This window comes from Cetorhinus maximus, chromosome 2 (assembly GCF_964194155.1).
Source record: "Cetorhinus maximus chromosome 2, sCetMax3.hap1.1, whole genome shotgun sequence".
Taxonomy (NCBI): domain Eukaryota; kingdom Metazoa; phylum Chordata; class Chondrichthyes; order Lamniformes; family Cetorhinidae; genus Cetorhinus; species Cetorhinus maximus.
The window spans coordinates 118,572,943-118,600,485 of record NC_135880.1 but is presented as its reverse complement, the minus strand read 5'-3'; the positions used below and the strand labels follow the sequence as shown (position 1 = coordinate 118,600,485).

Sequence of the window (27,543 nt, the reverse complement as noted above, 5' to 3'; positions counted from 1 at the left end):
ATCTTTCTGATTTAAAATATGGATTACTATAAGCTAAATGCAGTTTTTGCATTAGGTTTCATGTTGCGTCTGTAAATACATAATTAACTGTACTGATATTGTACCTAAACCATTCATAATATAAATGAACTTATTGTGTAACCTGTGTAACAGGTTTGACATTTCGTTTTGCAATGGTTATACTTAATGTTGTCAACATGGTTGGCATAATACACAAGTATTCACTTGCTGTTATTGAAATCTTACTTGGCTTCTTCCACTAATAATTTATTTCCTCTAGAATGAAAGGAAAGGGTTTCCCCATCTTTTCAATCAAAACAAATATAGTAGGAGGCAGGTTAAATTGTTCTCCATGCCTCTGTTCTCTGTTTAATAAGGAAGTGGAGAGCCATAGCTTTGTGAACATTCAACATTTTAAATAAAAGAAACTGTTTTAACTTTTGATTTTATTTCTGCAGGAGAAAGAAAAACACTTGTGACTTGTACAAAAATCATGAGCAAAACTACAACTATTGTAGATAATAGAAAATGCAAACAACTGAAAAAACCTGAATCACTAGTCCGCAAATGCAATCAACAGCCATGTCAGACCAGGTAATAAATGATGTGCATATCAATCTATTTCAACTGACAACATGTGGAGTACTGCATGTTCTAGTAAAGCAAAATTTGTAGATTTTGTTAAAATCATGAAAGAATTGTTTTTCAACTTGTTGGGAAGCACATAATGAAGTCAAGTGTTTAAAAACCTTTAAGTGCTTTGTCACTTCACTTCTACATGACATCATTTATCTTATACAGTTCTGCTGGCTCTTTGTCTCTCCTGACAAAAAATATTGGTAAATTCTTTTGGGGAAGACAGTGCCCCATTAATTAGATGGAGCATACAGAATATCTTAGTGTGATTACAAACCATTGACCTAATCAGTGATCAAATAGCTACTATCAAAAGCTGCAGCAATAAAACTTGAGTAGCTAGTAGCTGCCTGAGCTTAGAATGCAGCTTTGAAGTCATTCTCTGTTTCATTCTCTGTTCTGTTTTTGGTTAGTTCTTGTGCCTGAGCAGTTGTCAGCACTCTGTGCTTCATGTCTTTGATGTGTAGCAGTTTTCACCTAACAACTGACGTGTCAAGACTGCTGGTTTCCAAAGTAATCTACAATTAATTACCAATTGTTTTTATGCTTATGTATTAAGACATCCTACATGTTTCCTGCTCTGTTCATTTCTCTGGAAGTGGTGTTTTGAATTAGCCTGAAAGTGTCCAATTGAGAAAGGTAGCATTAACTTCATACTACTGCATACTCAACCAGTACTAGCTTTTTGAATAAAAGCGAAAAACCGCGGATGCTGGAAATCCAAAACAAACATAAAAATACCTGGAAAAACTCAGCAGGCCTGGCAGCACCTGCGGAGAGGAACACAGTTAACGTTTCGAGTCCGTATGACTCTTCAATAGAACTAAGTAAAAAAAGTTCTGTTGAAGAGTCATATGGACTCGAAACGTTAACTGTGTTCCTCTCCGCAGATGCTGCCAGACCTGCTGAGTTTTTCCAGGTATTTTTATTTTTGTTCTAGTTTTTTGAAGTTTCTTCAGGATGTTTGCAGCTTAACCTCAAAATATACATCACTGGTTAGAATGCAAGCAAAAGAGTTGAAGCAGCAGGTTCATGGCAAAGTACGCTGATTAAATTAAAGTATCGCTAAACCATTTATACTTGTTTTTGTTTTGAAATAATAAAGATTGGAAGCGCTTTAGCCAGTAGTTTCCCGGGCCCTGCCTCTCCTTTAACCACAGACTCCACTGTGTATCAGAATGGCTAATTTCATTGCTCATTTCTTCTAACATACCAACATGCTTCAGTTTGGATTGTGGGTAAAAGCCACAAATTCTTTCATTGTTCCCAATGTTAATGAGCAAGAGACATCAGAGGATGTGTTTCTACAAGTTGTATGAGAATGTTGTTAACTTTAACTTCTGGCTGTCCATTTTATGCCTGAAAAATGCTGGCTCCACAAAAATACTGCAGGCCACTGCTGGATGGGGCTCACCTCCCTTGGCTTTGTCTCAGCCTACGCCCAAGACTTACCTAAGGGCTAGGTCAGCCTTGGAAACAATGTAAATTGTCAGTTCCCAGCACCAGCTGCATTGTGACACCTGTTTGGTGCCTGAAGCTCATCATTGCTGTTCAAATGAGACTAATAGCCAAATCTATATTCAAGAATCTGAACCCAAGCACCTAGAATTGACATGGACCACTTTTTGAGTATTTTTCTCACTTACTATAATATTGCTATTTTCAACAAGGTGCTAACTGCAGAAAAAAATCTCTATTTTACTTAAGATCTCAAATCCTTAGGAAGCGAATGCAGCTTTGAGTTTCAAGGTTTTGTCCTTAGAACACAGTATATCCAAGTGCTTATCAAATACCCAGTACAAGCACATATCTCCTGCCTGCAATTCCAATTATTTTTATGTAAAAGTGATGCCCTCCGGAGAGGGATCAAATTTGGGGCATAAAGCTAAACCAGAGTTACACTAGTTGCAAAGTACATGGCTTATTCTGGTAGAATTAGTTGCTGCCAGAAGATGTGCCCAACTGAAAATGGTGCACATAAGAAAATACCAGGACAATGAGGATTAAAGGTGCTATCCCAGAAATTCTGGTGTTTATACTAGAATTGCCCCTGAATTAAGTTAAATTTGTACATTAACAGAGCAGGTTATGCGAATAACTTGTCAAAGCAATTGGTTGAGTTCATGGGCTTTGAATCCCCACAGGCTTTGGCTGGAAAATTCCTCGGCACAGACTCTGCGAATGTTATTTCACAAGAATAGGAAATGGGAATACTGCTATAATCAAAGATGAAGAAGGCCAACCAGAATGTACCAGTATCTACACATGACAGCACTGCATCAAAGACCCAGTATTCCTTAGTCCCACTATGGAATTTATGCCAGTTTCTATATCAACTGTCCAATGTAAACTTACACTCAGCTTTCTTATTTGCCAATGCCAGAGCATTAAACTGAGTCTAGAACACCATCAATCTACCATCTACAAGAGGCACTCCAGAAACTCACCAAGGCTCCTTAGACAGTACCTTCCAAATCCACAATCACTACCACCTAGAAGGATAAGGGCAGCAGGAACATGGGAACACCGCCACCTGGAAGTTCCCCTCCAAGCCACACACCATCCTGACTTGGAAATATATCGCCGTTCCTTCACTGTCGCTGGGTCAAAATCCTGGAACTCCCTCCCTAACAGCACTGTGGGTGTACCTACACCACATAGACTGCAGCGGTTCAAGAATGCTGCTTACCACCACCTTCTCAAGGGCAATTAGGGATGGGCAGTAAATGCTGGCCTAGCCAACAACGCCCACATCCTGTAAATGATTTTTTTTTAAATGGGTGATAGCGACTGTGCCCCCATCTTCTGCCATTAGTTTCAGAGCCGCTTGCCTCTACTGCTCCCTTCCATCATTACGGGGTATGCCTATTGGGAAGGCTATTCCAGCTCCTTAGTCTTTCTGAATGCATGGCAGACAAACCAAAGAACTTAGGGCACACTGATAGTAACAGCTCTTTAGTTAAGTATAGTGTAAGTTTCAGCAAGAAAAAATCAAAAATTTTTGCAAAGAAAATTGCCATCAAACTCCAGAAATCTCAGTTATGCCAGTACTGGATGGCTTCAGCCTGTGCTGCATCTATATTCTTGGGCATAAATCAGTGCTAAAGTGTAAGTTATAAGTGCAGGACCATGTAAATAAGTGGCAGGGAGTTTTGAAAAAGGTATCTCGAAAGTGGCAACAACTAATGCTCCCTCCAACTTCTGCTTGCTGGGCAAGGTCAACTTGTCCACAACGCAGTCCCTTTAAGATGGAAACGCAGCTGCGCATTTCTACATCTTAAAGGGAATGTTGTTTAGGGTCTGTGGCCTGTTAGTTCCCCGAATAGCACATTCCTGATTCCTGCATGGCTGTGCTCCCTCGCAGCTTAGAGGGAGCATTAGTGACAATGATTGAGGAAATTTCTCCCTACTGATATTTCAGCATGAACCCACCATAAACCAGTTTCATTAAATTTCTTTGCAAGAAATCGGCTCCACGCCACTCTCACACCATAATTATTCCAAAATGTTGCAGGAATTTACAGGCCAATGTAAAGTATCAGAAAAGTGTGTTTACCAAGGCAAGAATTCAGTATGAAGCCCTGGACAGAACTATGTCACCTGTTGAAAACTGACCTCCAAATATCTTTTTGAATACACAAAACAAGAAAACTAAATTTAGAGTACTGGACTTCATTATCACAAGGTGCTTTACTATTTTGCTTCACTTAGCCAACATGCCCACTCCTGGTACCTCTCTGTAATGTTCTTTAATCAGTTATTTACTACTAAGATCTAGGGACATGTGTTATTATGAGCTTCTTGGGACCAAGACAGGCCTTGTCTCAAGAATTCTGAGGTGCAGGACAGTTCAGCAGGGGTATGTGCATCCTGGTCCTCTATCCTCGCACCTGTATGAAGGGGGCTGGCTAGAAATATTACATGAGCTTTCACCAGGATGGAGGACAGCATCACAAAGACAGATTCTAGTGATGCCACATGCTAATTAAGTCCTGGATTATAGGTAGAAATGAGGATATCAATTGGATCCTGCTGATCCTGAGTTTTCATTGGAAATTGAAAGTTCTCGTCTTAATTTATTGCTCCTTCTCGGTTTCTATATTGTTGACAATAGGTAGTTGTGATTTATAGTACAAAATGCTTTCTTCAATAGGTGGATGATGACAGAATGGACACCATGCTCACGGACATGTGGTAAAGGAAGTCAAGGCAGACAAGTGGCCTGTACCCAGCAGCTCCAAAATGGAACATTCATTCGAGCTCGGGAAAGAGACTGCCCTGGGCCAAAACCTGCCTCACTACAGCGCTGTGAAGGTCAAGACTGCCTGACAGTATGGGAGGCTGGAATATGGTCAGAGGTATAAAACTTTCTTAGCTTCCTTCAAATATTACACCCTTTCTTTAGCTGCTAGTTAATCTTCTGTACCATTGCTCATGCATAAAATATTTTAAAAATTATATCTCTCCCTGTAACAGTGGGGACAATTTTAATCCACCCCACCTGGCAGGAATGGAGCAGCACCATCCCTACCTCGTTGCTCGGTTAAAACATGAAGGGGAAGAAATGGATGCTCCATTGGGTAAATATAAACCTTTGTGGAATCCAGAGGGAGTCAGTATGACCCACAAGGAAAGTCTGGGCCTTCTCCTGGCAAGCATGCCCTCTTCCCAACCATAAGACTCTGCAGAAGCCGCCTCCCCAAACCTCAGCAACTTACCTCGATGCTGGTAGCTGCTTCTGGGTAGTCTTCACCAGCCAGTGTTTTGGAAAGGCACCAGACTGGCAGGATGTAAATGAGGCCAGGGAGTTAGGGTAGTCCAAGCATCAAATTAATGCCATTGGACAAAGTGGAGTGGATTGACACTGGACTCATTCCTCCTGCCTGTCTGAAATCCAATGACAGCAGTAAATGGTCAACAGCGTGTGTGCAAAGTTCTTTTACCAAGAGTATACAATGCACTGCCAGTTCCAGTTGAAATGCTACACGAAAGGGTGTCAAATCAAACTACCTAAACAATACATGCTGACTTCATTAATGTATTGTAACTGTATGGAAGCCAAAGGCAAAAGCTAATACCAGATACTCCAATGACCATTTTGATAGTTTGCACTAACTTTATTTATTATTAGTAGTCTATATTTGGTGACAATGCCCAGGCATTTGTAACAATTTTCAAAAGGTCATATATAACTGTATATGTTATATATATATCAAATGGTTCTTCTGTGTTATCTCTGGTAGAGTCTGTGTACCATGTTGATACTGCTTTGTAGTAATGGTGTCCAGAGCACAATGAGCAGAATATATGGGATACAGAAATTCTGCACTTACCAGCAAGACCTCCATTGAATTTTGTGGCTGTGTCTTTTGTGAAGAATGAGGCAAGCTCACATATTTTTTGAATGAAGAAACATTAAATGGCCTAGACAAGACAAGCCCCTGCTTACCATTCCCCAAAGTTCCAAAATTAATAGAAGCTATGGGCCGGATTTTATAACCCCCACAAGCAGTGGGTTTGCAGGCAGGGGACATAAAATGCCATGGGCACTGTGCCTGCTGCCTACCCGCCTATCCCTGCCCCTGTCGCAACTTTAAGTGTGGCAGAGGCCAGTGACAGATCAGAAATCCGACAGGTAACACTGCCCGGGTTCAGGTGGGAATGGGGCGTGGGCCGTTGGCCTCCTTTACAGGCTCCCTGTTTCGATCAGAAGCCTCCCCACAAGCTCCAAATACACCTGTGATTCTTCTCCCCCTCCCCTGTCCACCCCAGCCCCTGATTTCCCCCACCACCCCCCTTGCTGGTGCCTGCTAGCCTGAACCCCCAATGATTACCACCCCACCCCACTTCCTCTGCATCTAAATGGCCAGCAGCTCTTGGAGGTGGGACTTCCTATCCAGATTGGGGAGGGATGTCTTGCCTCAAGGTAATCAACATCCCAACAGACATTAAATTGCTATGGGGCCACTGGACCTGGCGGGATTGGAACAGACGACCACTTCTGCATCCGCCCATGGCAACCACTCTTGCTGGACATAAAATCCAGCCCTATGAACCTCCTTGAAGAAGTTGTAGGCTTAGAACTAGAGATGATATTTCTTTAGTTTTTGATTCATCCTTTGGGCTCACCCAAATCTTCAACATAAATTAGTAGCTAATAGCCAAAGCAACAGTTCTGTGAATTAGAAAAAAGAGTTTAAAATGTAGATGCTTGAATGAAAAGTTTGACAGGTTCACACTTCTGTCAAGGGCAACTCACTTGTTTTCAAGTATCTTCCTGTTCAGGCGCATCTGGGTAATCCGTCTACCGATTGAGCTAAGGTTTTACATCATCCAAGAGAAGCCCCAGCTCGAGCCAGTGCAAGATATGTCTAGATGCTCAGTCCCAAACAATCCAGGGCATAGTTCCCTTACTATAAAATTACTATGACCCTGGAATTCTCATCATTTTGATTTCCAGCTGTGCTAGCTCAGCCAAAAACCACATATAACAAATTTAAACTCCTAGACATTTGGTTGACCCTGTTGTTTTACAAGGACAGTCTGGTTTAATAATGGCACAGCAGTTACAAGGAACTTGCATTTAAATAGCACCTTTGACAACCTCAGAACATCAAAAAACACTTTCACAGATAATGATATACTTTTGAAGTGTCAATGTTCTAATTTGAAACATAGTAGTAAGAGCTATTTACACTTTCCTCTTATGCAAGGACATTAACTGGCATCTGTAGCCATAACCTCATGTTCCTTATGACAGAGTTCAATAAATCCCTGGCTGGGTCACTTAAGCCAAGGGTTCTAAGTATATTGTTGCACATTTCTGTACACTGCATGCCCAAATCCATACTTTATATCTCAAACTGGTGGAGTTCATGCCTTTCAACATTTTTTTGTAAAACAGCAGTTGTCAACGCAGATCATTTAGTATTGGTAAGTGCTCAAATAAAAACAGTGCATCCAAGTTAATTGTTGGCCCGCTGTTCCTAAATGGTATTTCCAAAGGTTACAGGTATGTTAGGTACAATATGAAGTGCAGGAAGGCTGTTCCTAGGTACTATATGTTCTGACCCTTTTAAACCTTGAATTGCACATTTACAGAAAATTATTCTGCAAATTCAATGGAAAAATCATTCAGTGAGGCTGATGGGGGAAGCTTGTTACATATTTAACCTATCTTCAACAAGTTGAAATATAGAGCAATTCTGCTAGTATTTTCTTTTATAAGGCCTTTTCATATTTGTAATATTTATTCTACAGAAATGTGTGTGACTCATGTCATATTTAACTATTTAGCCACAGGAAAATATTGGAAGAGTTACACTAAACTGTTGGGTTTTTAAACCAAAGTGTATATTTAAAAGCAATAAGGAAAAAGGTGGCATTGAAGACTTTTCCCCAAAGCCTGCAAGCAATAACCATTTATTCACATCAAACCTATTTGTGTTGAGAAATTCTTCAGTCCTAGGCATATAGCAGGTGTTGTCTGGCATGGGCCTTCCCCATAGATTGTGGACCTGGGGACTAAAAGTTATCATGTTGTTTTAATGAAGAAATCATCAAAGGTGCTGTCTGCCCCCGGGGTATTGTGGTAGTCTGAGTAGCACTGCTCTAAAGGGGCACTACACAAACAATGTTTTAGCCTATGATGATAAAAACTGAGACAGAACCACTCATTGACAAGTTTTTAAACAGAAAGATTTGAGGGCTAGCTTTGGTAATGCTGAGAAGTTTGAAGTGCAGCAGGGTAGTTAGGAGTTAATTAGGTAGAAATTGGTATGCATGCCACCTGTTTTTTAGATATAATGGACACAGATTTGCAATTTCTGGGCAAGAGGTCCTATACCCAGTCTCTGATAGCAAGGTCATCGTCATATCCCTTGTGATTGTCTGAAATCAACATTGGGCCAATTTAAAGACCACTAAAGAAATGGCAGGGCAAATTGTTTGAACATTTGACTGCTCCTCCTGATCCCACTGTATTGCTGTTGCCCTATCCTTGTCCCCTTGTGTTTTCTGCCACCTCTACCTCAGGACTTAACTGAGGGACTCTGCTGGCAACGAAGCAGGCCCATATCCAATCGCCAACTTCAGCTGTGCTGAATGTGGAAACCCCAGGACCAATTCCAGGCCAGCCTTGGGCATCTGGATTGCAGCATGTCACCAATTTTGGATCCAAAATTGGATTAAATCCAATTTCTGCCTGACTTTATTTCAATTATTCAAGACAACATGTTGGATAAATATATTGCATGAATCCTATTGTTATGATAAAGACAAGTTCTGCTCATTGAACTAAGTAAATTTACTATGGCTGAGCACGTCCTGTTGTTGTGAAATAAAACAACTTAAGGATTTACGTTCGGTTGAATAAAGTTTACTTGAGGGTAAGTATATTTTCCTCAGAATTTGGTTTTAAATTTGCCTTTAAAAATCCAAACTTGATAAATTTGTAAAATACAACCCAAATATTTGATGCCAGAAGCCTTATTTAACTATATTTCACTGACAGCAATACGCGCTGCTAACATGAGCCCAACAGATATTTATCCTCCTAACTAGCTTTGTCATTGGACCAACAGGAATACTATAGAAGCAGCAGTACCATAACACCGCAAGTCCCCTTCCTCTTCTTCCTTCTACCCAATTCTTCAGCCTGCTGAATTGCTCTGAATTGGATGAGAGTCTGCCTCATCCAGAGTACTCCCCATTATGATACCAGTTGACAACATCAAAAATCCACAGACAGCAATCACTGTTTAGCAACACCAATGGAGGAGAAAATAATGGAATGGTACACAAGCCAATGATATTCAAGTGCTGTTGAGCTGATAGTAAATACTTACAACCATTTTGTTAAAAGTACAGGGCCACAAAGGCAATGTAATAAGCAGGAGGACTTTAATCTTAATATGCACTGGCCAGATCAAATTGGCAAAGGTGGTTTGGAGAATGCTTTTGCACCAATTTCCTGGAACAATACTTTGTGGCTCAACTAGGGAAAAAGCTATTTTAGATCTAATATCGTCCAATTGGACAGGTTTAATTAGGAATCTCATAGTAAAGCCTCTGAGAAAAAGTGAGCATAATGCAATTGAATTCCATATTAAGTTTGAGAACGACATATACCAATCCCGAAACAAGAATCTTAAGCTTAAACAAAGCCAGTTAGATAGATTTGAGGGGAAAGCTGGCTAAGCTTCATTGGGTACATACACTAACAGCGGAATCGTCCCAGTTTTGTGCTAAGTGCGGTAGCGGGTGTGAGAAAAGTCGTTTTAGCCACCGGCCACAATGGCGGGTTTCGCGCCATATCGTCCCATTTCTAGCACACCCCATATCATGAATACTGCATTCAAAGGAAACACTCCGGATCGCTGGCGGGCTGTCTAGGATTTTCCCGCCATGCCATGACCTCAGGCTTCCTCACTCCAGACGCCATATTTAAAGCGTACCAGAGCACTTGCCTACTTCATGTCTTCACACCAGGACTGCTCCAGGCGACTGATGGACCCAAAAGCAAAGAAGACAGCAGCCCCCAAATTTAGTGACACCTCTCTGGGGCCCTGCTGGATACATTGGAAGGCCGCCACAATGTCCTCTGCCCTTACTCTGGCCGCAGGAGGTCCACCAGAGTCACCAATCCGGCCTGGGAGAAGGCGGCAGTGGTGGTCAGTGCCCCCAGAGCACAGAGGAGGTCAGCCATCCAATGCAGGAAGAGGATGAATGCTCTCGTCCATTCCGCCAGGCTAAGTCAACCACCTCATCACTCTCAACTCTCACTCACAAATCCATCACACATCCACAGGGATCTCACACCTCAAGGGACCACTAACTCTCTCACACACCCTCACATCTCCATCAGACTAACATCCTCTGGAGCTCACATCTTCATCCCGTCCATGGCTCCGCTCACCACACAGACATTCCACACAGTGCCAGGCAACCTGCTCACACTCTCTACATCTGTTTTCATGCAGGAGAAGCTGGCTCACAACAGCAGGGAGAGGTCCCAGACCAGGGATGGAGTGGCCCACATTAGGCCTCTCACTCACTTTGAGGAGAGTGCCATCGCGCTGACTGGTGAGGGTGTAGACCGTGCCTGTGGTGATGGTGAGAGTGGTGGCAAACACTCACGTGAGGATCCTGCACCCCATCATCCCTCTCTCAACACAACTGTGAGTGCTCTCTCCCCTGCTTTTGACTCTGCTGCCATGCACTAATTATCTCTACTTTGGTTCACAGGGAGCTCTGCCAAGCGACCGACACCCTCAGCCAGCCCCTCAGCTCCATCCAGGTTTTCAGCTCCAGCCAAGAGAACACCTCCTCCATTGAAGGGCTGGAAATAAGCAGTCTGGAAGACCCATCACAGTGCTTACCCACACCCTCGACCAGTGCAGAGACACATACCTCGGTGGGACCTAGATCAAGAGCAGGCTAAGATTCACAATCTGGTGGTTACTGCGTGGATACGTGCCTGCAGCAAGAGGAGGCAAGTTCAGCCGCTCTCCCCAGCACTCGTTGGGCTGCTGGGGAAGAGGCATCTTTGAGGCCTGAGTCAGATGATGAGCCTCTGGAATCGGCCTTCCAACTCATCATGGAAAGTCAGCAGAAGGTGGGAGGTGTTGGAAATCCTCAATAGAGTGGGAGGAGTGCATCCACTGCTTTCTGGTCAAGTGGTGCCCACATGTGCGTACATGGAGATCTACATGGGGAGGATGGTGGATGCCATGGAGACCTTGGTCCAACAGAACACAGATGCACACAGACCTGTACTCCATCGCGGTAGCTATGGTGAGTTCCTGCAATGGCAATATGAGAGGGAAACGGGGCATATCGACATCCCTTCAGGTGCTTCTTCCTCTCGAGGTGTGAGGCCGGGGCCTTCAGGCACCCGAAGGGAGGAGGAACGGCAGCTGGACACCACGGATTATCCACTCAGGCCGGGGATTGTGAGAGTTTTTGAAACCAGAAGAGGGCAACCACAAAGTTGATAAAAAGGGAAAATGTAGAATATGAGAGTAAACTAGCCAGGAATATAAAAGCAAATAGCAAGATCTTTTACAAGTACATGAAAAAGAGAGTAGCTAAAGTAAACATTGGTCCGTTTGAGGCAGAGACAAGAGAAATTATCACAAGGAATGAGAAAATGGCTGAGACATTGAAGAAATACTTTTGGCTGGATTTTCATCAACGAGGCGGGCAGCAGGAGTCAGGGGCAGAATTTTCCCATTGGCGTGTGGGGGCGGGCCCCGCACACGTGTAAAATGGTGCGCAGTGACGTTGGGCAAGTGTCCTGACGTCACCGCACGCAATTGCGATATTTCATTAGGCGGGCACGCAATGCTCTCTGATGCACGCCCGCCATTAATTATCGGGCCACTTAAGGCCTTTGAGGCGCCAATCGACCACGATTTTTCAGCGCCCATGCAATCTTTGCGTCGTCGCACGGAAGCAACGGGCAGGCAGGTAGGACACATTTGTATTAACCTCATCCACGGGTGGGATAAGAGGGCTCAATGAGGTCGCTAGTGTGCCCTGTCAAATATTTAATTTTCAAAATTACTGATACTTGCCTGTGTGACCTGCAGTACTTCAAAACGCATACCAGCTGTTTGGACTGGACTCACAGCCTTCAGGTCAGCACTCTGCAGTGAGGAAACTTTTTTGGGCCTGCATGGTTCAGGAAGCCTTCCCTTAGCCTGGAAATGGGAGCTGAACTCTCCACTGGAGGCAGCTCCTCTGAGGAGGAAGGGAGGGCTAGGAGGGGGAGGAGGCCAGGAGTGCACATTCAGCCTCCAGGGGAGCCACCTTTTGGAGGTCAGGCGCAGGCACAAGGGGCGCAGGGCCAAGAGGTAGTCCAAGGCAGAAGGGACCGCAGAAGATGCCACTACCCTGCTGCCAGGGTTTACAGGCGGCGAAGCAGCTACCTCAATATGTCTGAGGTGCAGTGCCGAAGGAGGCTCTGTCTCTCAACGGAGATAGTCAACTACATCCGTCAGTTGATTGGGCCTGAGATCTCAGCTAACTATGTGGGTGGATACCCCATGCCAGTGGCTCTAATGGTCACAGCTGCCCTCAACTTGTATGCCCCTGGCTCCTTCCAAAGCTCAGTGGGTGATCTTTGCGGTATCTCCCAATCAACTGTCCACATTTGTGTCAAGCAGGCTACAGATGCTTTGTTCAGGCGTGCATTGACCTTCATCCTCTACCGTTGGGACCAGGCAAGCTAGACACAGCGAGCCAAGGGCTTCGCAGCCATTGCTGGCTTCCCCCGCGTCCAGGGTGTTATAGACTGTACACATGTGGCCATCAAGGCGCCAGCAGCTGAGCCCGGCGCCTTCATCAATAGGAAGGGTTTCCACTCCATGAACGTGCAGATAGTGTGTGACCACAGGATGCTGATTCTACAAGTCTGTGCAAGGTACCCAGGCAGCTCCAATGCCGCCTACACCCTCAGACACTCCCAGGTGCCGGGACTCTTCAGTGCTCCAGCCCGGCTTGATGGATGGCTGCTGGGTGACAAGGGCTATCCCCTCAGAAGGTGGCTCATGACACCTCTCTGCCATCCAAGAATAGAAGCTGAGTAGAGCTACAGTAGGAGCCATGCCTCCACAAGGGCTGTGGTGGAGAGAGCCATTGGTCTTCTAAAGATGCGCTTCCGATGTCTGGACTGTTCAGGGGGCGCACTCCAATACCCCCCAGATCATGTGTCGCTGATAGTGGTTGTATGTTACGCTCTCCACAATCTTGCACTGGAAAGGGGGAATGCAGTGGACGATGAAGACGTAGACGCATTGGCTGCGAATGCACATGATGAGTCCAGCAGTGAGTCCGAGGATGCGCATGCATAGGGAAGTGCTGAGGGGGTAGATGCTGACCCAGGCATACTCCAAGGAGGCAGGGACGCCTGGGAGGCTTTAATCCAATGAGCCTTCAGCTAGCACGCCACATATGGACCTCCAGGACAAGCCTGGGCTTTATGCTCCTTATTCGAGACCCAAGTGCGAAATCTGCCTGGCTAGGAACATTAACTAAGGTCCTTGTTAATAAAGCTGAATGTCCCACAGAGCACTAATTACATTATTGGAAACCATCCAGCTGCAGAACATAAGAGGCAACCTCAGCCATGGTGACATGTCTGAATTTAATATTACAACCAAAGAAACTTAAAGAAACAAAATGACAAAGGTGTTAAAAATAAAACCAACTCATAAAGACCTCATTTCAGGCCAACACAAAAGCACCAGTGGTGTGCCTAATGTGCTTTATGTTTATGTTTTTGGGCGCTACATCTTGGTGCTCACCCCTCGCTGGGAGTGGCATCTGAGACAGCCTGCTCACTCTGCTGTCCTATTGGCCTCGATGACCTTGGCGGTCATCCTCTGGCCCGTGGAGCCTATGCTGGCCCCGCCTAGGAGGGAGCTGCCAGTTCCACAGCTGGCATCTCCCCAGTCGTCGCAGCCTCACCGGATGCAACGGTCATTAGCAGAGGAGTGGAGGAGCTGCCACCCTCATCTAGAGTGCCCTGAGAGGAGCCCGCAGAGACGACAGGCAGCTGCTGCCCCGACGTGAGGTCGCTTCGGACCTCCCTGCTCACCATGGATGAATGGGCACCGAGCTGGGAAACTTGGTGCCCAGACCATCTCCCACACTGGCACTGACCAGCTGAGGTCAATGCCAATGTGAGGGCTTGCTGGTCCGAGCGCATCCCAAGGAAGCCCTGATGGGTCTCCTGGAGGAGCCTCTCCACGGGAGTCGCCACTCTCTCCATGGAGGCCGCATGGCGCTCAGACATGATGCTCATTGCTTCGGCAATTGTCCGCGTAGACTCCTCCACTACGGAGACCATGCCAAGCATAGCCTCATGTATCTCCCCCAGATTGTCCCGCACATCTGGCAGCATTTCCTGCCCCTGCTGCATCGTGGACGACTCCAGAGTCACATCATCAGGCACCAACTGAGCATGTGCCTGATCCCCTACAGTCGTCCGACCGCTGGCGCCATGGGCACTCTCTTCGCCAGCTCCTGCAGCGACTGTGAAGTGCCCTCACCGCTGTGCCCCGGGACTCTAGCTGATGTTTTAATTGCCACCGAGGTTCTAGTATCTGCGCTGGTGCCTGCCTGACAGAGATGGTGTGTCGCTGGTGAGACTTCAGGGCGCACAGGCGTGAGAGGGGGCCCCTGCTGCTCCTCCTCCTGGCCCTGCTCCGCTGATGTTGAAAGGAAGAACAAGGACATTGGATCAGTTAACATGAAGACAATGTCAATGTGCATCCCTGTCCCCAGATCATTATGCACTCATCCTTCTATAACGAATGGTCAAGCCATGTTGCAAACTTCAATCACTGAACATTCAGCACTGCCATGGCTGTTGGGAGAACAATGGTGACCTCACTGCTAGGCAAACATACCGGCCTGTGGCACTCCAGCCTCACCGACACCGGTGGCCCTGGGCGCATGGTGCCTCTCCAAATCTAGGGCCTCCTGCTCGAAGCGGCTGAGAATTGCTAACTGGGCCAGCCCGCCACCAGTCCTCACCCGCTCAGCTGCATTATGTGCATTCTTCTCCTGAAAAGGAGAGAAGAGCATTGATTAGTGCTACTTGTACCTGGATTCTCTTCGCGGATGGCCCACTCCAACCAGAGTGGGACATTGCAGGGCTCCAGTGTCTCCTCACCCTGCTGCTGCCGAACACTCACACAAAGATGCTAGGCTTGTCCCACCCCACCACCCCCTTGGCCAAATGCAGCCTACTTCACATTTGGCACCACACCGTCTAACCTTCCATAGCAAGGAGGCGCAAGCACGTGGAGTGCAGGGGACAGCAGATCGATCAGTGCCACGCCACCTTGAAGCTCCCTTCCAGCATGTCATCACCCTGACTTTGACATGAACTGGAGTCCCAGCATTGCACCTAGGTGCAGCTCCTCCAGGTTGCCGCCAAAACAGTAATGTGGGTCTCAGTGTACCACATGCTGTGGGGGCAGAACCCACCTCTTCACCACCCTCTCAGGGTGACCTCGGCATGGGTAACATCAGCTGGCCCACACAGTGAAGGACACATGCCGTCAATGATTCAATGCGGTCACTACACTCAGACTTGGCGGGGAGGGGCACCGGAGGGAAAGCCTACCTGCTGGGTTAAGTGACCAATGCCAACATGGTACTCACCCTTCCTGAGCGCAACAGGAAAAGGTGCCCGCAGAGGCAGAATCCTAATTGCTGTGAGTTGGGTGTGGGCTGGAGTTGAGCTTGCGACACTGGATCCAGGTGCGCCGCACCACGCTGTGGGAGCTCACCACCTCCGCCACCTCCTCCCCGGCACATTTGATCATATGGGGGAGGCTCCTCCTCCTGCCCTGGGGTACCAAGACCTCCCCCTGTGCTGCCACCTCCTTGAAGAGGGCTGCAAGACAATCATCAGAAAAATGAGGGGCACAGTGCCCCCCTGCCCTACCCTCCTGCCCGGCCTGCTCAGCAGCAGTGCTCAGGGGAGCCATTCCACTGGCCATGATTCACAGCCTTTGAAAGGCTGCAGCAGCTTTTTAAAAACAGGCCGCTAGGTCGCCATTGGACCTGGCAGTCAGTGCAGTCCCACCGCCACCCGCCCACTCCCGCTGTCCTCGGGATCCGCGATTCACGCTGGGTGGGCCTTAATTGGCCTGTCCACGTAAAATGGCGGCGCAGACCCGATTATGGGCGGCGATCGGGTCCACACCCGCCCGCTCCCATTCCGCCCTCCTGCCAGCCAGAAAATTCAGCCCCAGGAAAATTCCAGGCTTGGTCTGCCAGCCTCAGGAGAAAATGCCCTCAGAGGCAGAATCCTAATTGCTGTGGGCTGGGTGCGGGCTGGAGTTGAGTCTGCTGACCTGGGAAAGAGGGTGGAGGCAGCCACAGGGATTACCAGGTGCCAACGCAGACTGTTTAAAAGGCCTGACTCAGTGCTGTGGGACTTCGCCCCAATTAAAATAAAAACATAAATGACCCCCAGCCCTCACCCTTCATACCACCTTACCCCCACACACTCCCCATGCCCCATCCATGCCACCTTATACCCTCCATTCACCCCCCCATGGTTCTTCCTCATGCCCCTATGCCAAGCTATGGCACGTCCATGCCCGTTGACCCACTATACACTGTATAGTGAACTCCATAATGACAGTAGGGTGTGTTTTTCAAAAAGCTTTAAAAAAGTAATTCATTCATTACTTTCCACTATGTAGTAAGCCCTTGAAACCATTTAAGCTTGTGTAAATAAACATTGTGAAATTGACAGCAGTGATCAGAGGGCCAGATCTGTCAATCAAGCACTGTTTTCTGTGGCGCTCAGGTGTTTCAACAAGACTAATGGATTTCTGGGCTCTCAGGCAAGCATACATAATGAGGTGAAACTGCTAAATGTTGATGTTCAGAGAGACATGAGTGTATTCATACAAGAAACACAAAGTTAGTCTTCAAGTACATCAAACAATTTGGAATGCAAATGTGACCTTTATCGTAAGGGGATTGGAGTGCAAGAATGAGGAAGTCTTGCTACAATTGTATGGGGCATTGCTGAGGTCACACCTGGAATACTGTGAACAGTTTTGGTCTCCATATTTAAGGAAGAATAGACTTGCATTGGAGTTGATGCAGCAAAGCTTCATTAGACTGGTTCCTGGGATGTAAGCATTGTCCTATGATGAAAGGCTGAGTAAATTTGGCCTAAACTCTTTGGAATTTAGAAAAATGAGAGGTGATAACATGTTATATAACATGTTATACAATGGACGGTTAGCACAACCTCAGGATAAGGGACTGATTATTTAGGACTGAGTTGAGGAGAAATTTCTTCATTCGGAGCGTTGTCAAACTTTGGAATCTTCTACCCCAGTGAGTTGTAGGTGCTCCATTGTTGAGTCTGCTTAAGGCTGAGATAGACAAATTTTTGGGGCAGGATTTTTGCCCCAATATGGGCACAAGTAGCAGTTTGCTGGCACCATGTTGCTCCCGAGGCCATTTTCCCAGAGGTGAGATTGGGGTCAGAGGACTACCTGCCTGAAAGCCGTGGGTAACCAACTGAGGTACTTTAATGACCCATAAGGCCAATTGTCAGAGCTTTGAGGCCCTCCCCACCACCTTGGCAGCAGCTGCAGCTACAGGCCATCCTGTGAGGAGGAGCATGGTGGAGGACCCCCCAGAAGTCCCCATACATGGACTGCATGGGAATTGTCCGGGAAGTTTAAACTTCCGATGGCCAAATACTCTACACTTAGAACCACCCGAAACTTCAATTTAAGTCGGAGATTTTGGATGGTTCCAAATCTCTTAGCAGAATAGTTACGCAGGAAGGGTTCGAAGGATTAAAACCACTTCTAACTCTTAGGTAACTATGGTACTGACACACCGCCCCCACCCCTTATGCGAACCCCAATGGAACCCCTGACTACCTCCATTCCCCAACAAAACCCCCAACCACCTGACATCCGCCGACTACCCTCCCTCCCCCCCCGCCACCCCCCAACTCGCCCTCAACCTCTGACTACTCACCACCCTCCGACTACTCCTCACCCTCCGACTACCCACCCGAGCCCCCCAACTACCCGCCTGACCGCCAACCTACACCCCCACCACCCGACTACCATCCCAACCCCTTGACTATGCCTCCACTTCCTGACTACCCTCCTGAGCCACGAACAACCCCTCCACCGCCCTGACTACAATGTCGACCCCTCGACTACGCCCCCACACCCCCAACTATCCTCCTGACCTCCCAACTACTGCCTCAGACCATTACCCCATCCCCCAGCCACCCAACAGCATACCGCCAACATCCTCCACCCCACCGACTACCTGCCTGATCACCAGACCCCCCCATCCCCACTAACACACTCCCTAACAGTTATCCCCCAACCACCTTAACTGCTCACACATTACACGCTTACCTCCTCCCTGGCTTCTCAAAGTGGCCTGGGACCTTTAAACTTATCCTAGTGCCTGTAAAAAGGGTGTGCGGCTTCACTTCCCCAGGACTCTGGAGCTGCTGTGCTGCACATTTCTCACCAGGCCCAGGGACAGAAGACCGGGTGAAAAACGTGCAGCTCCCAAGCTGGGTATGTAAAAAGAAGCAGAGTGGCAATCTGACTGCGATTGCCTCTCCACAGTTCTGGGCCATCTTAATGTAAAAATGGAGTTGACTTCCAAAAGGCCAATAGTATTCATCATCTACCCAGGTATTAAGAAAAGCAGAACCACATTGTAAAAAACAAATCAATAGCAATTTCATTGAATGGTTGCACATCTTTCAAGTCCAGTTATGAGGGTGACATTACTGCTGTGCGATTCTCTACAATTATCTGTTTGCAGATCTGCAAAGATTTGAGAGTTAACCTATATGGTATTGTGATAATCCACAGCTCTGTTTGAATGACTAATACATATTCAGTAAACTTTGTATTCCCACTGGCATTCAGTACATATTTCTGATTGCCTACTTAATTTAACATGTACTGTTATTTTCCAAGCTCTTCCAAATATACAGTTTCTGCAAAATTGCAGCTTATGTACATGTTAAAAGTGCAAGACCCAGCTTTTACATATTTGCGAAGATTTGCTTGAAAACTAATGCTCTAAATCTTCTTCATGAGTAGATGCCTTTATATGTGGATTTCTATCCATTACTTACATTCTCCTTTTGTAGTTCGGTAATTCTATTCGAAAAAGAGTTAATGTAGAAACATCCTAACAAACAGACCTATTTCCCAAAAGACATAACAGTATTGGAAATAAAATGGTGACATTATATTGTCATCAGGCCACAATCCCAACATTAGTTTGCAACTTCAGGAGAGGAACAAGAAAAAGTGTTTGGCACCAAATAATTTTCTGCTGACCAAAGCACAGAAATCTGCAGTTTCTGAGGATGCAATAAATTGGCATGTCAAATTTTATAGGGAAAGATAAATTAAGACAAGATACCTATTGCTAGAACCAACTGAGGTTTCATCTAGAGTAGTTAAGCTGTATGATTTAGTGTCAACTCAGTTCAGGAATGTAGACAACGTAATTCACCTATGGATATAAATGAACACAGATTTCAACAGAAACAGCTGTCACAAAATCCTGACATTTGCTTGATGATTTATCACTTTCTTCTGATCGCTGTGTCGTGTGTTTTCAGAGTTTTAGTTTCCTTTAGGGATTTTTAGGAACAGATGAGTTGAGCGCTGTGGTCAACATCTGTAGCAGTGTTGGATAGGGCGTGATGTTATTGTAAATTATATCCTTATGTTGATGTGCATTACAGTGTTCAGTGAAATGTGGCAAGGGGGCTCGGCATCGAACTATAAAGTGCACCAATCCACGCAAGAAATGCGATTTATCAACGCGCCCAAAGGAGGCAGAAGACTGTGAAGATTATTCAAAATGCTACGTCTGGAGAACAGGAGATTGGTCTAAGGTGGTACATATTCAGTAAATCTGCCTTTTTTGTTTAGTATTCCTGTCATATTGTTAACTTGATTCTGTGCTTTCTTATCTACAGGTGCATGAGATGGCACAAAGTATGTGAGTGGTTTAACACAATAATTTGTCTGGTAGTGATCAGTAAGTCAGGGACTGCTGTTGGCTATGCTTCAACATGGAGATAAACCAGAATTAATGTTGATTTCACAGAGAATGTATGGTCTTTTGACAGGTAAAGTAACTGAACCCTAAACTAACACTCGTTAATTTGCTTCCATCTGAGGATTAACGGGCATAAAACACTAATGTTAAATATTTTACATAGAAACCACAAATGAGGGACTCCCAGTGGTTCATCGTGTTAATTGTATTATAGCTCCTTGGCCTAGGAAAGTCCAAGAATTGATCCACAATCTGTACTGAGTAAACTAATCCCAACTGGGGAGGCAGTAGGGGAACTATAATTGGTCTTGTCTTAGGTTAAGGAAAATAAATGATTATCCAGGACCTCATGCTAGTAGTGCATCATTTTAACATTGGGTGAGAACCAGATTAGGCTCAGGTATGATGCCTCCACAGTTGACTAACAGAACCTACCAACATTTACTGCCATGTCTCAAACATGATGATCAGTCAACTGAGGGAAGTTGAATTCCATGGAGCCCTATCCTGCAACAAGTCAGCGTCTTCAGGAAGGAAGGGGATAACATTGATGGGAAAACAGACATGAATACTTGAAATCAAAATTGCTCGTTTGAAATAGAAGAGATTAGCTTTGAAGTGGACATTTCATCATAAGTGTTCTGATGGAGACTCGCACTTTAGACGTTCACCTGCTTTTTCCCTTCAAAGGCTGATTGTCCTACTGTGTATTTTGTTTTTATTTTAATTATCGTAATATTTTCTTGTGTCTGCTCTCCACTACAAAGCTATGTAGCGTGGTTAGCTTCTACTCAAACCCTTTGTCAATTGCCAGCCCAAGGGTACTCCCTATGCCACTCTTAAATAAGGCAAGTATAGTGGGGGGTTCTTTTTGTATAAAGTACAAACATCCCAGCGAGGCAGTGTCAAAAATGGAAACCATTCCTACTTGGTAGGCAGGTTTTTTTTACTTATTTTTGTTCCAGACTGACTCACCCGTCAGGCCTCCCAACACAGCTGGGAGCCACTCAGCTGGCATCAGTAATGAGGCCTATTGGCAAGTGGCTCCATTAGAAATCCCACAGATTAGCATCTGGGCCTGTTCTGGATGCCAATTGGGAGAAGTCCAAGCTGGTAAAATTCAATACATCCAAGTAGAAAATGCTTTGCTACTTTTTTTAACATTGCCTAGCTTGGGGAGGATTTTATATTGAATCTGCCCTATGCAAGAGTGGCTTGAATCACTCCCGTCAACATTCTGCTCCATGGAAGGAATTTTAACCACCTTCTGCCCCAAGGTAGGTGGGAGAGGGTCAAATGCAGGGAGTGGTTAAATTTGAACCCAACACACTGGAAATGTGCCTACTTCTTGGTTAACTGTGGGTACACGTGAGCAGCCCCTCTACAGAGGGGAATTAGTAATTACAAGATTTAAATTAAAACGCTTAAGTGAGATTTTCACCATGGCCAGAGTTTACCCCCACCCCCACCCTTGGCTGGGTTCTGAGGCAGCAGGGGGAGCATGAAGTTGCATGGACGTGGACGGGATTCCCTCTGGTTTCCCGCCCGCCCTAATCTGGTAGCAATTTATGCTGGTTAGGGAGAGCTCAGACGAGAAGCTCGCCCTTTTCCCAATTAAGGCCCTTAAATGGACACTTAGAGGCCTTTTCCTGCCCAGCTTCAATTTTTAGGCTGGCGGGTAGATGATAGTTCTTGGGGGGAAACGTGAAAATAAGGTAAGTTTGATCTTGGGCAGGAATGGTGGGGGTGGGGCGCTGCCGCCATCAGAATCCCCCTTCCGACCAGTATGCCCTCCCCTTAAGGCACAGTGACCTCTGAATCTCCCTCTCCTATCCTCCGAGACCCCGATTGCTCCCCCCCCCTCACGATCCCCAGGCCTTCCCTACCCTCTCCATCCTCACACCCCTGCCTCCGATTCCTGTGACTTCGTGCCAGGCAGCTCCCTGCAATGCTTCTTCTGGCCACTGGAGCGCTGTGCCTGGAGAGCTGCCAGCCAATCAGCTGCCAGTAGCTCTCCAAGGCATGACTTCCTCCGAGTGAGGGGCGGAAGTCCTGCCTTCTGCCAATCATCGCTCGTTATACGAACATACAAAATAGGAGCAGAAGTAAGCCATTCGGCCCCTCAAGCCTGCTCCGCCATTCAATAAGATCATGGCTGATCTGTTTGTGTTTTGAATTCCATGTTCTCATCTACCCCCGATAACCTTTGATTCCGTTGCCTAACAAGGATCTATTTACCTCCGCCTTAAAAATATTAAATGACCCTGTCTCCACCGCCTTCTGAGGCAGAAAGTGTAAAATGGCATCAGTGCTGCTGGAGTCCGAGGCTGGGCCGGGCCCCCGCCATCCTGAAAATGCAGCCCTTTAATTTAAAATTGGCAACTTCTGCGTTCGTATCCTGGAGCGAGAAACGTGGCATTAAAACAGACGTGAGATTGAATGGCACTACATGGGGAAGGTTAAAGGTCCTGAGATTAATAAAGGCTCAGTGCTCATAACTACTTTCTCAGATACTGCTAGGAAACAGTTTGCTGACAGTATTGATTGCAAGAGACTTATCTGTACAATTTGTAAGTCTTCACACACACACATGAGGATGTGTGGCGCCATGAGTGCTTCAGATTGGACTTCTACATGAGGGGGAGCATCAGAGCAGCAAGGGCATGCCATGGGGAGAGTTGTAGATGGACAACAGAGGAGAGCAACAAGATGCCAAGTTCATAGGAGGCAATGTTCACCAAACAAAGTATAAAGACAGAGCTCAGCATACTTAATCACTTTGAAGAACAGTGTTTCAGGAGGGTTGAGAATGTTTTGCCAGATGGTCACAGACGTCTGCAGCCTCCTAGAAGATCAGTTCCCTACTGAAACTAATAGCCACACATTACCAGTGTCTGTGAAAGTCACCACTGTCCTTAACTTTTTAGCCTCTAGTTCCTTGCAGGAAGCAACCCTAACATATATTAAGGGTCTCCCAATCGGCTGTACATAAATGCATTAGGCGGTTGAATTATTTGCCATGACTGGCAGTTGTGTAAATTTCCCCTATAATGACAATATCCAGAATAGTAGGTACTTGTATTCGCATCTCTGGATAACTTCCCACAGATACAGGGTGCCATTGATTGCATGCACATGGCAATCTGAGGAGCTCCAAATAAACCAGCAATATTCGGCAACCACAAGGGATTTCATTCCAACTATGTTCAACTGGTGCACAGTCACAAGAAGAAATTCATTCAGCACTGTGTTAGCTTCTCTGAGAGCCACCATGATCCTTTCATACAGTGACAGTCCAACAACCCCAAACTGGATGACAAATGAAACCCCTTTCAAATTCAGCTGATCGCATCTTTGAGCAACGTCACCAGTGATCCCAAGGAGTACGGCACTGACCACCATATGATAACCAAGTATGTCATCAAGCAGGCTGAAGATACACTTCAGGTGCCTGGATATATCTGGAAGCACCCTGCATACTCGACAGTGATAGTCTCTATTATAATCACGGTGTGCCATGTTCTGTACAACATACACAGCAGTTAGGACTGGAGGTAGAGGAGGAAAAAGCTGCTCATCATCATCTGATGAAGATCCCAATGGAGAGAAATAGGAAATTTGGTAGAGGAAGGTGAAGAGAGGCATATAATGCTGGACCATCCATTCATATTACAGCTCGGATGCCACACATTCCCTCATAGCCCAAAAGGATCCGTTAGTCACTCTCACTGCACCACAGTTATCAAATTCACCAGTCCTTCCCCAGCTGACATAGGGCAGTCCTGTAATCAACTGTCCACTCGTTCCACATCAATGATGGTCCAAATCAATTCATGCCTTCACTTTCATCATCAAGCAACTGAAAAGCCAAATTCCCAATTGACAGGCAACAGTAATCAACATTGGAAATCAATGCAAAATAATAAATGATATGTAAGTTGATTTAAAAAAATGAAACTTCATAAAACATTTTCAAAAACACCCATGTGCATACCCCTTATGAACTACAAGTCTTTACTCTTCCTCTTAGCAGTTCTACATGTTGAAACCCTTGTGGCTTCAGCAAAGATAAAGGCAGGTTGCCGTTATCCCTATTATGACTTTTGAGATACTCGATCACCAACCGCTAAGTGTTGGAGCCCATGAGAACCTACCAAAGACTGCTCCTTCCATGCAGGGCAGATTTGGCCATCGGGACACGAGGCAGCATGTTGGATACTGTTTTTATTGACGGGGAGGGACGGGCCATTTATGGAAGCAGACATGTTATCATTCAGAGTTTGCATGTCCATCGTCACAGCCTGCATGGACTGATTAGATTGTTGAGATTGAAATTCCATTTCATGGGCCAGTCCATCTATGTAAGACATCCTTGCAGTGACCTGCAACATTAGTTGCTTCAGCTAAACTACTCCATCCGCTCTGCCATTGTGGATAGGCAGGACTGCCATTACCTTGATAATTTGCTTCTGACCTTCTGTGATTACCCTTTATATTGATGGCCCATGGAGTTCAGCTTCTATGTCCAACTGAGCAGAGCTTGTAGAGGAGAGTGCCCACTAATGTGGACTCAGAAGTTGGCCTCACCACCACTCTTTTCTCGTGCTCATTTGTGATCTATGATTAACTAGGTGAAAACCCAACTAACTGTCTAACTGGACCCACAAAATGCTTTATTCTGCACTGGTGCCTGGTAAGTATGTATCCAGTGACAGTGCACCCTCAGAAGGAATTAGCTCCTCTGGGAATATTTGTCCAGATGGATTACAGCTATCGTTTCTCGCATGATGGCCCTGGAGGAGAGAAGTGATGGATATGGATAAGTAACAGCAATGTAAAACTGCTGTTTCTTAGCATAGTTAAGTTAACCATATTTGACTTGGTGCAGAAATCAAATTTACGTGACTGAGTCCTGCTTGAGGTGTGAGTTGGAGATACTTAATGCTCTCACCAGACAGCTGCAAAGTCCCAGTCTCTCCATCTCCGATGGTCAGGGTGCAGACATGCTACTGATCCCCAGGGCTTCTTCCTCTGCAAATGCCAGTTACGTTATCTGTCACAGACCACCTCTGGTCCTCTTCCTCACTCTTGTATTTTATGCTGTTTGCTCCTGCAAGTGGGAACGACTGACCTATCAGTTCCTGTAAGACATGTGTTTATCCACTGGATGGAAAATATGTAGCGAGGTGACTATCAGGTAGATGCATCACAAGTGCCCCTGGCATGCATATAAAGATATGTGTCTACGCTTGGTACGCTGACTGAGGTACTATCACATTGCATAAAGATTGGGATGATGGCAGGTAAATGTTCATAGAAGTCAGTGAATGGGGACGTGAGAAAGTGCATAGATGCTGAACGATGGATGTCCTTGAAACTTAAGTGGATATGAGAAGCAATATGATGGAGTAGGCTTGACAAGACAGAGTGACAGAGTGGGGGTGCACTACAGGATCTGGGTGAATTTTTAATTGTGCTCACCTTTCCTGACCAGGTTAGTTCTTTAAATAACTTCCTGCTCTGAATCTAGGTACAGGACACTCCTGCTGTTGACTAATTCCATGTTTAAATTTTTCCATGTTTTCAGAAATATTCCCAAATCCTCCACATTTTCCTTGGATCCAATAAGTAACCCAGTTGAGATCAAATTATGCGGGTTCACATCACGCCTGCTCATACATATGGAAGTTAAATGATAACAAGGTATCTAAGTTGAAACCAGACATCTTGCAGTCTTCACACAGCCATTATTGCTCCCACCCCCACACAGAAACCACCTCTGCATTATTATAGGACTCCATTTATCTGGGGAATTGTCAGCCATTTGCCCTGTGCCCCTTCCTAATGAAGCAATGTATGCCGAATTATAGGCATGAAGTTATCTTCCCTCCATATCCCACCAAAGTGAATCAGAACTGTCTTTCACCCTTAAATGTAACTTCTGTTCTTCTGTTAGCTTCACAAATAGATTTTAATCAAGCAACACTAATTGTTTTACTTTGTTATTATTGATTCTCCTTTACCCAACTTGAATCAACTGGACTGCAAGCAAATCCTGGAAACAGCAAAATAATTTTGAAAGGGGTAAAGCAAAAAGAATTCAGCCATTATAAAAGAAGTAAAAAAAAATCAAAAAGCTGATGCAGGCAGAATGGGGCAAATGGCCTCCTTCTGTGCTTGACGGGCCTTCAGCTGCCTAGACCCTAAACTCTGGAATTACCTCCCTAAGCCAATATGCCTCTGTACCCCTCTTTCCTCCTTTTAAAACCTAGCTCACCCCCCTACTACCTCTTTATGTGGCTCGTGTCAAATTGTGTTTGATAACATTCCTATGAAGAACCTTGGGGCATTTTACTATGTGAAAGGTGCTATATTGGCAAGTTATTGTAATGCCAAATTCCTTTAAATTGGACAAGGGCTTGCTTTTAGAAATTTTCATTTATCAAAGTGCAAGATGTCTGCTAGTGAAATTATTGTTTTAGCATTCTGACCTTGGAAGCGACTTGCAGTAAGTCAGGTGCAGGAAGTTGCTCACCATGAGAAAGCTCTTGCAGCATACGTCTTCTACTTTCAAATCTCCAGCAGCCACAGAAGAAGTGTGCTTTGGCAGGTAAATCAAATGGCTGAGCTGTCTTCAGGAACAGCCTAACCACATGTTTAAACAATTACAGCCCTCATACTTGAAAGCTGTTTAACTGTAAATGTTAGCTGCTATTGATGTTTTCAGCATTTTAGATGCATCTCTAGGGTGCAACAAATATAGATTTGCTCACACATTATGTAAGAACCACTTTTGTGCCGTTTGCAGTTTTTAAAGTAGCAAAAGATTGTTTAGTTAGTTTTGGGTTGAACTGCATAACCTCAGAAGTTTTTTAAAGTTTGAATGCAGTCATACAAAGTTTACATGTTAAGTGAAAATGAACATTGAGCTAGGTTGCTATTTAGCAATTGCTGAAAATATACTTAAATGTATAATAAAGCAAATATTTTTCAATAAAAACATAAATATAACCCGTTGGTATTCAATATCTAGACATACCCAGAAAGAATAGTTCCTTGCGCAAGATATCATAAAGGACCCTTTACCCATGGGACCATATCCAACATAAGTCAATGGGGCAGATTTTCCTCTCTTGTGCACCCAGAAATCCTGGATGCTAAGAGTGAAAAGGTGGGTTGGACGCCTGGGAGGCCAGTCTTGCAACATTTTTGCATTGCCTAGGTATGTCCAAACTATCTCCCAAAATGGAGGGGTCACAGAGGAAGGAGATGGTGGGGGTGGTGGTCGATGATGGATTA

General features: G+C 45.4%; 1 protein-coding gene across 1 annotated transcript in view; it reads left to right on the top strand.

Annotated features, from left to right (window-relative positions):
* Positions 1-27,543, top strand: part of LOC144697119 (A disintegrin and metalloproteinase with thrombospondin motifs 19-like) — a 538,939-nt gene that overhangs the window by 470,693 nt on the left and 40,703 nt on the right. Inside the window, exons 19-21 of the mRNA XM_078568954.1 lie at positions 459-594; positions 4,790-4,994; positions 19,925-20,077. Of these exons, the coding sequence (XP_078425080.1) occupies positions 459-594; positions 4,790-4,994; positions 19,925-20,077 (494 nt within the window). The remainder of the gene's footprint in view (positions 1-458; positions 595-4,789; positions 4,995-19,924; positions 20,078-27,543) is intronic.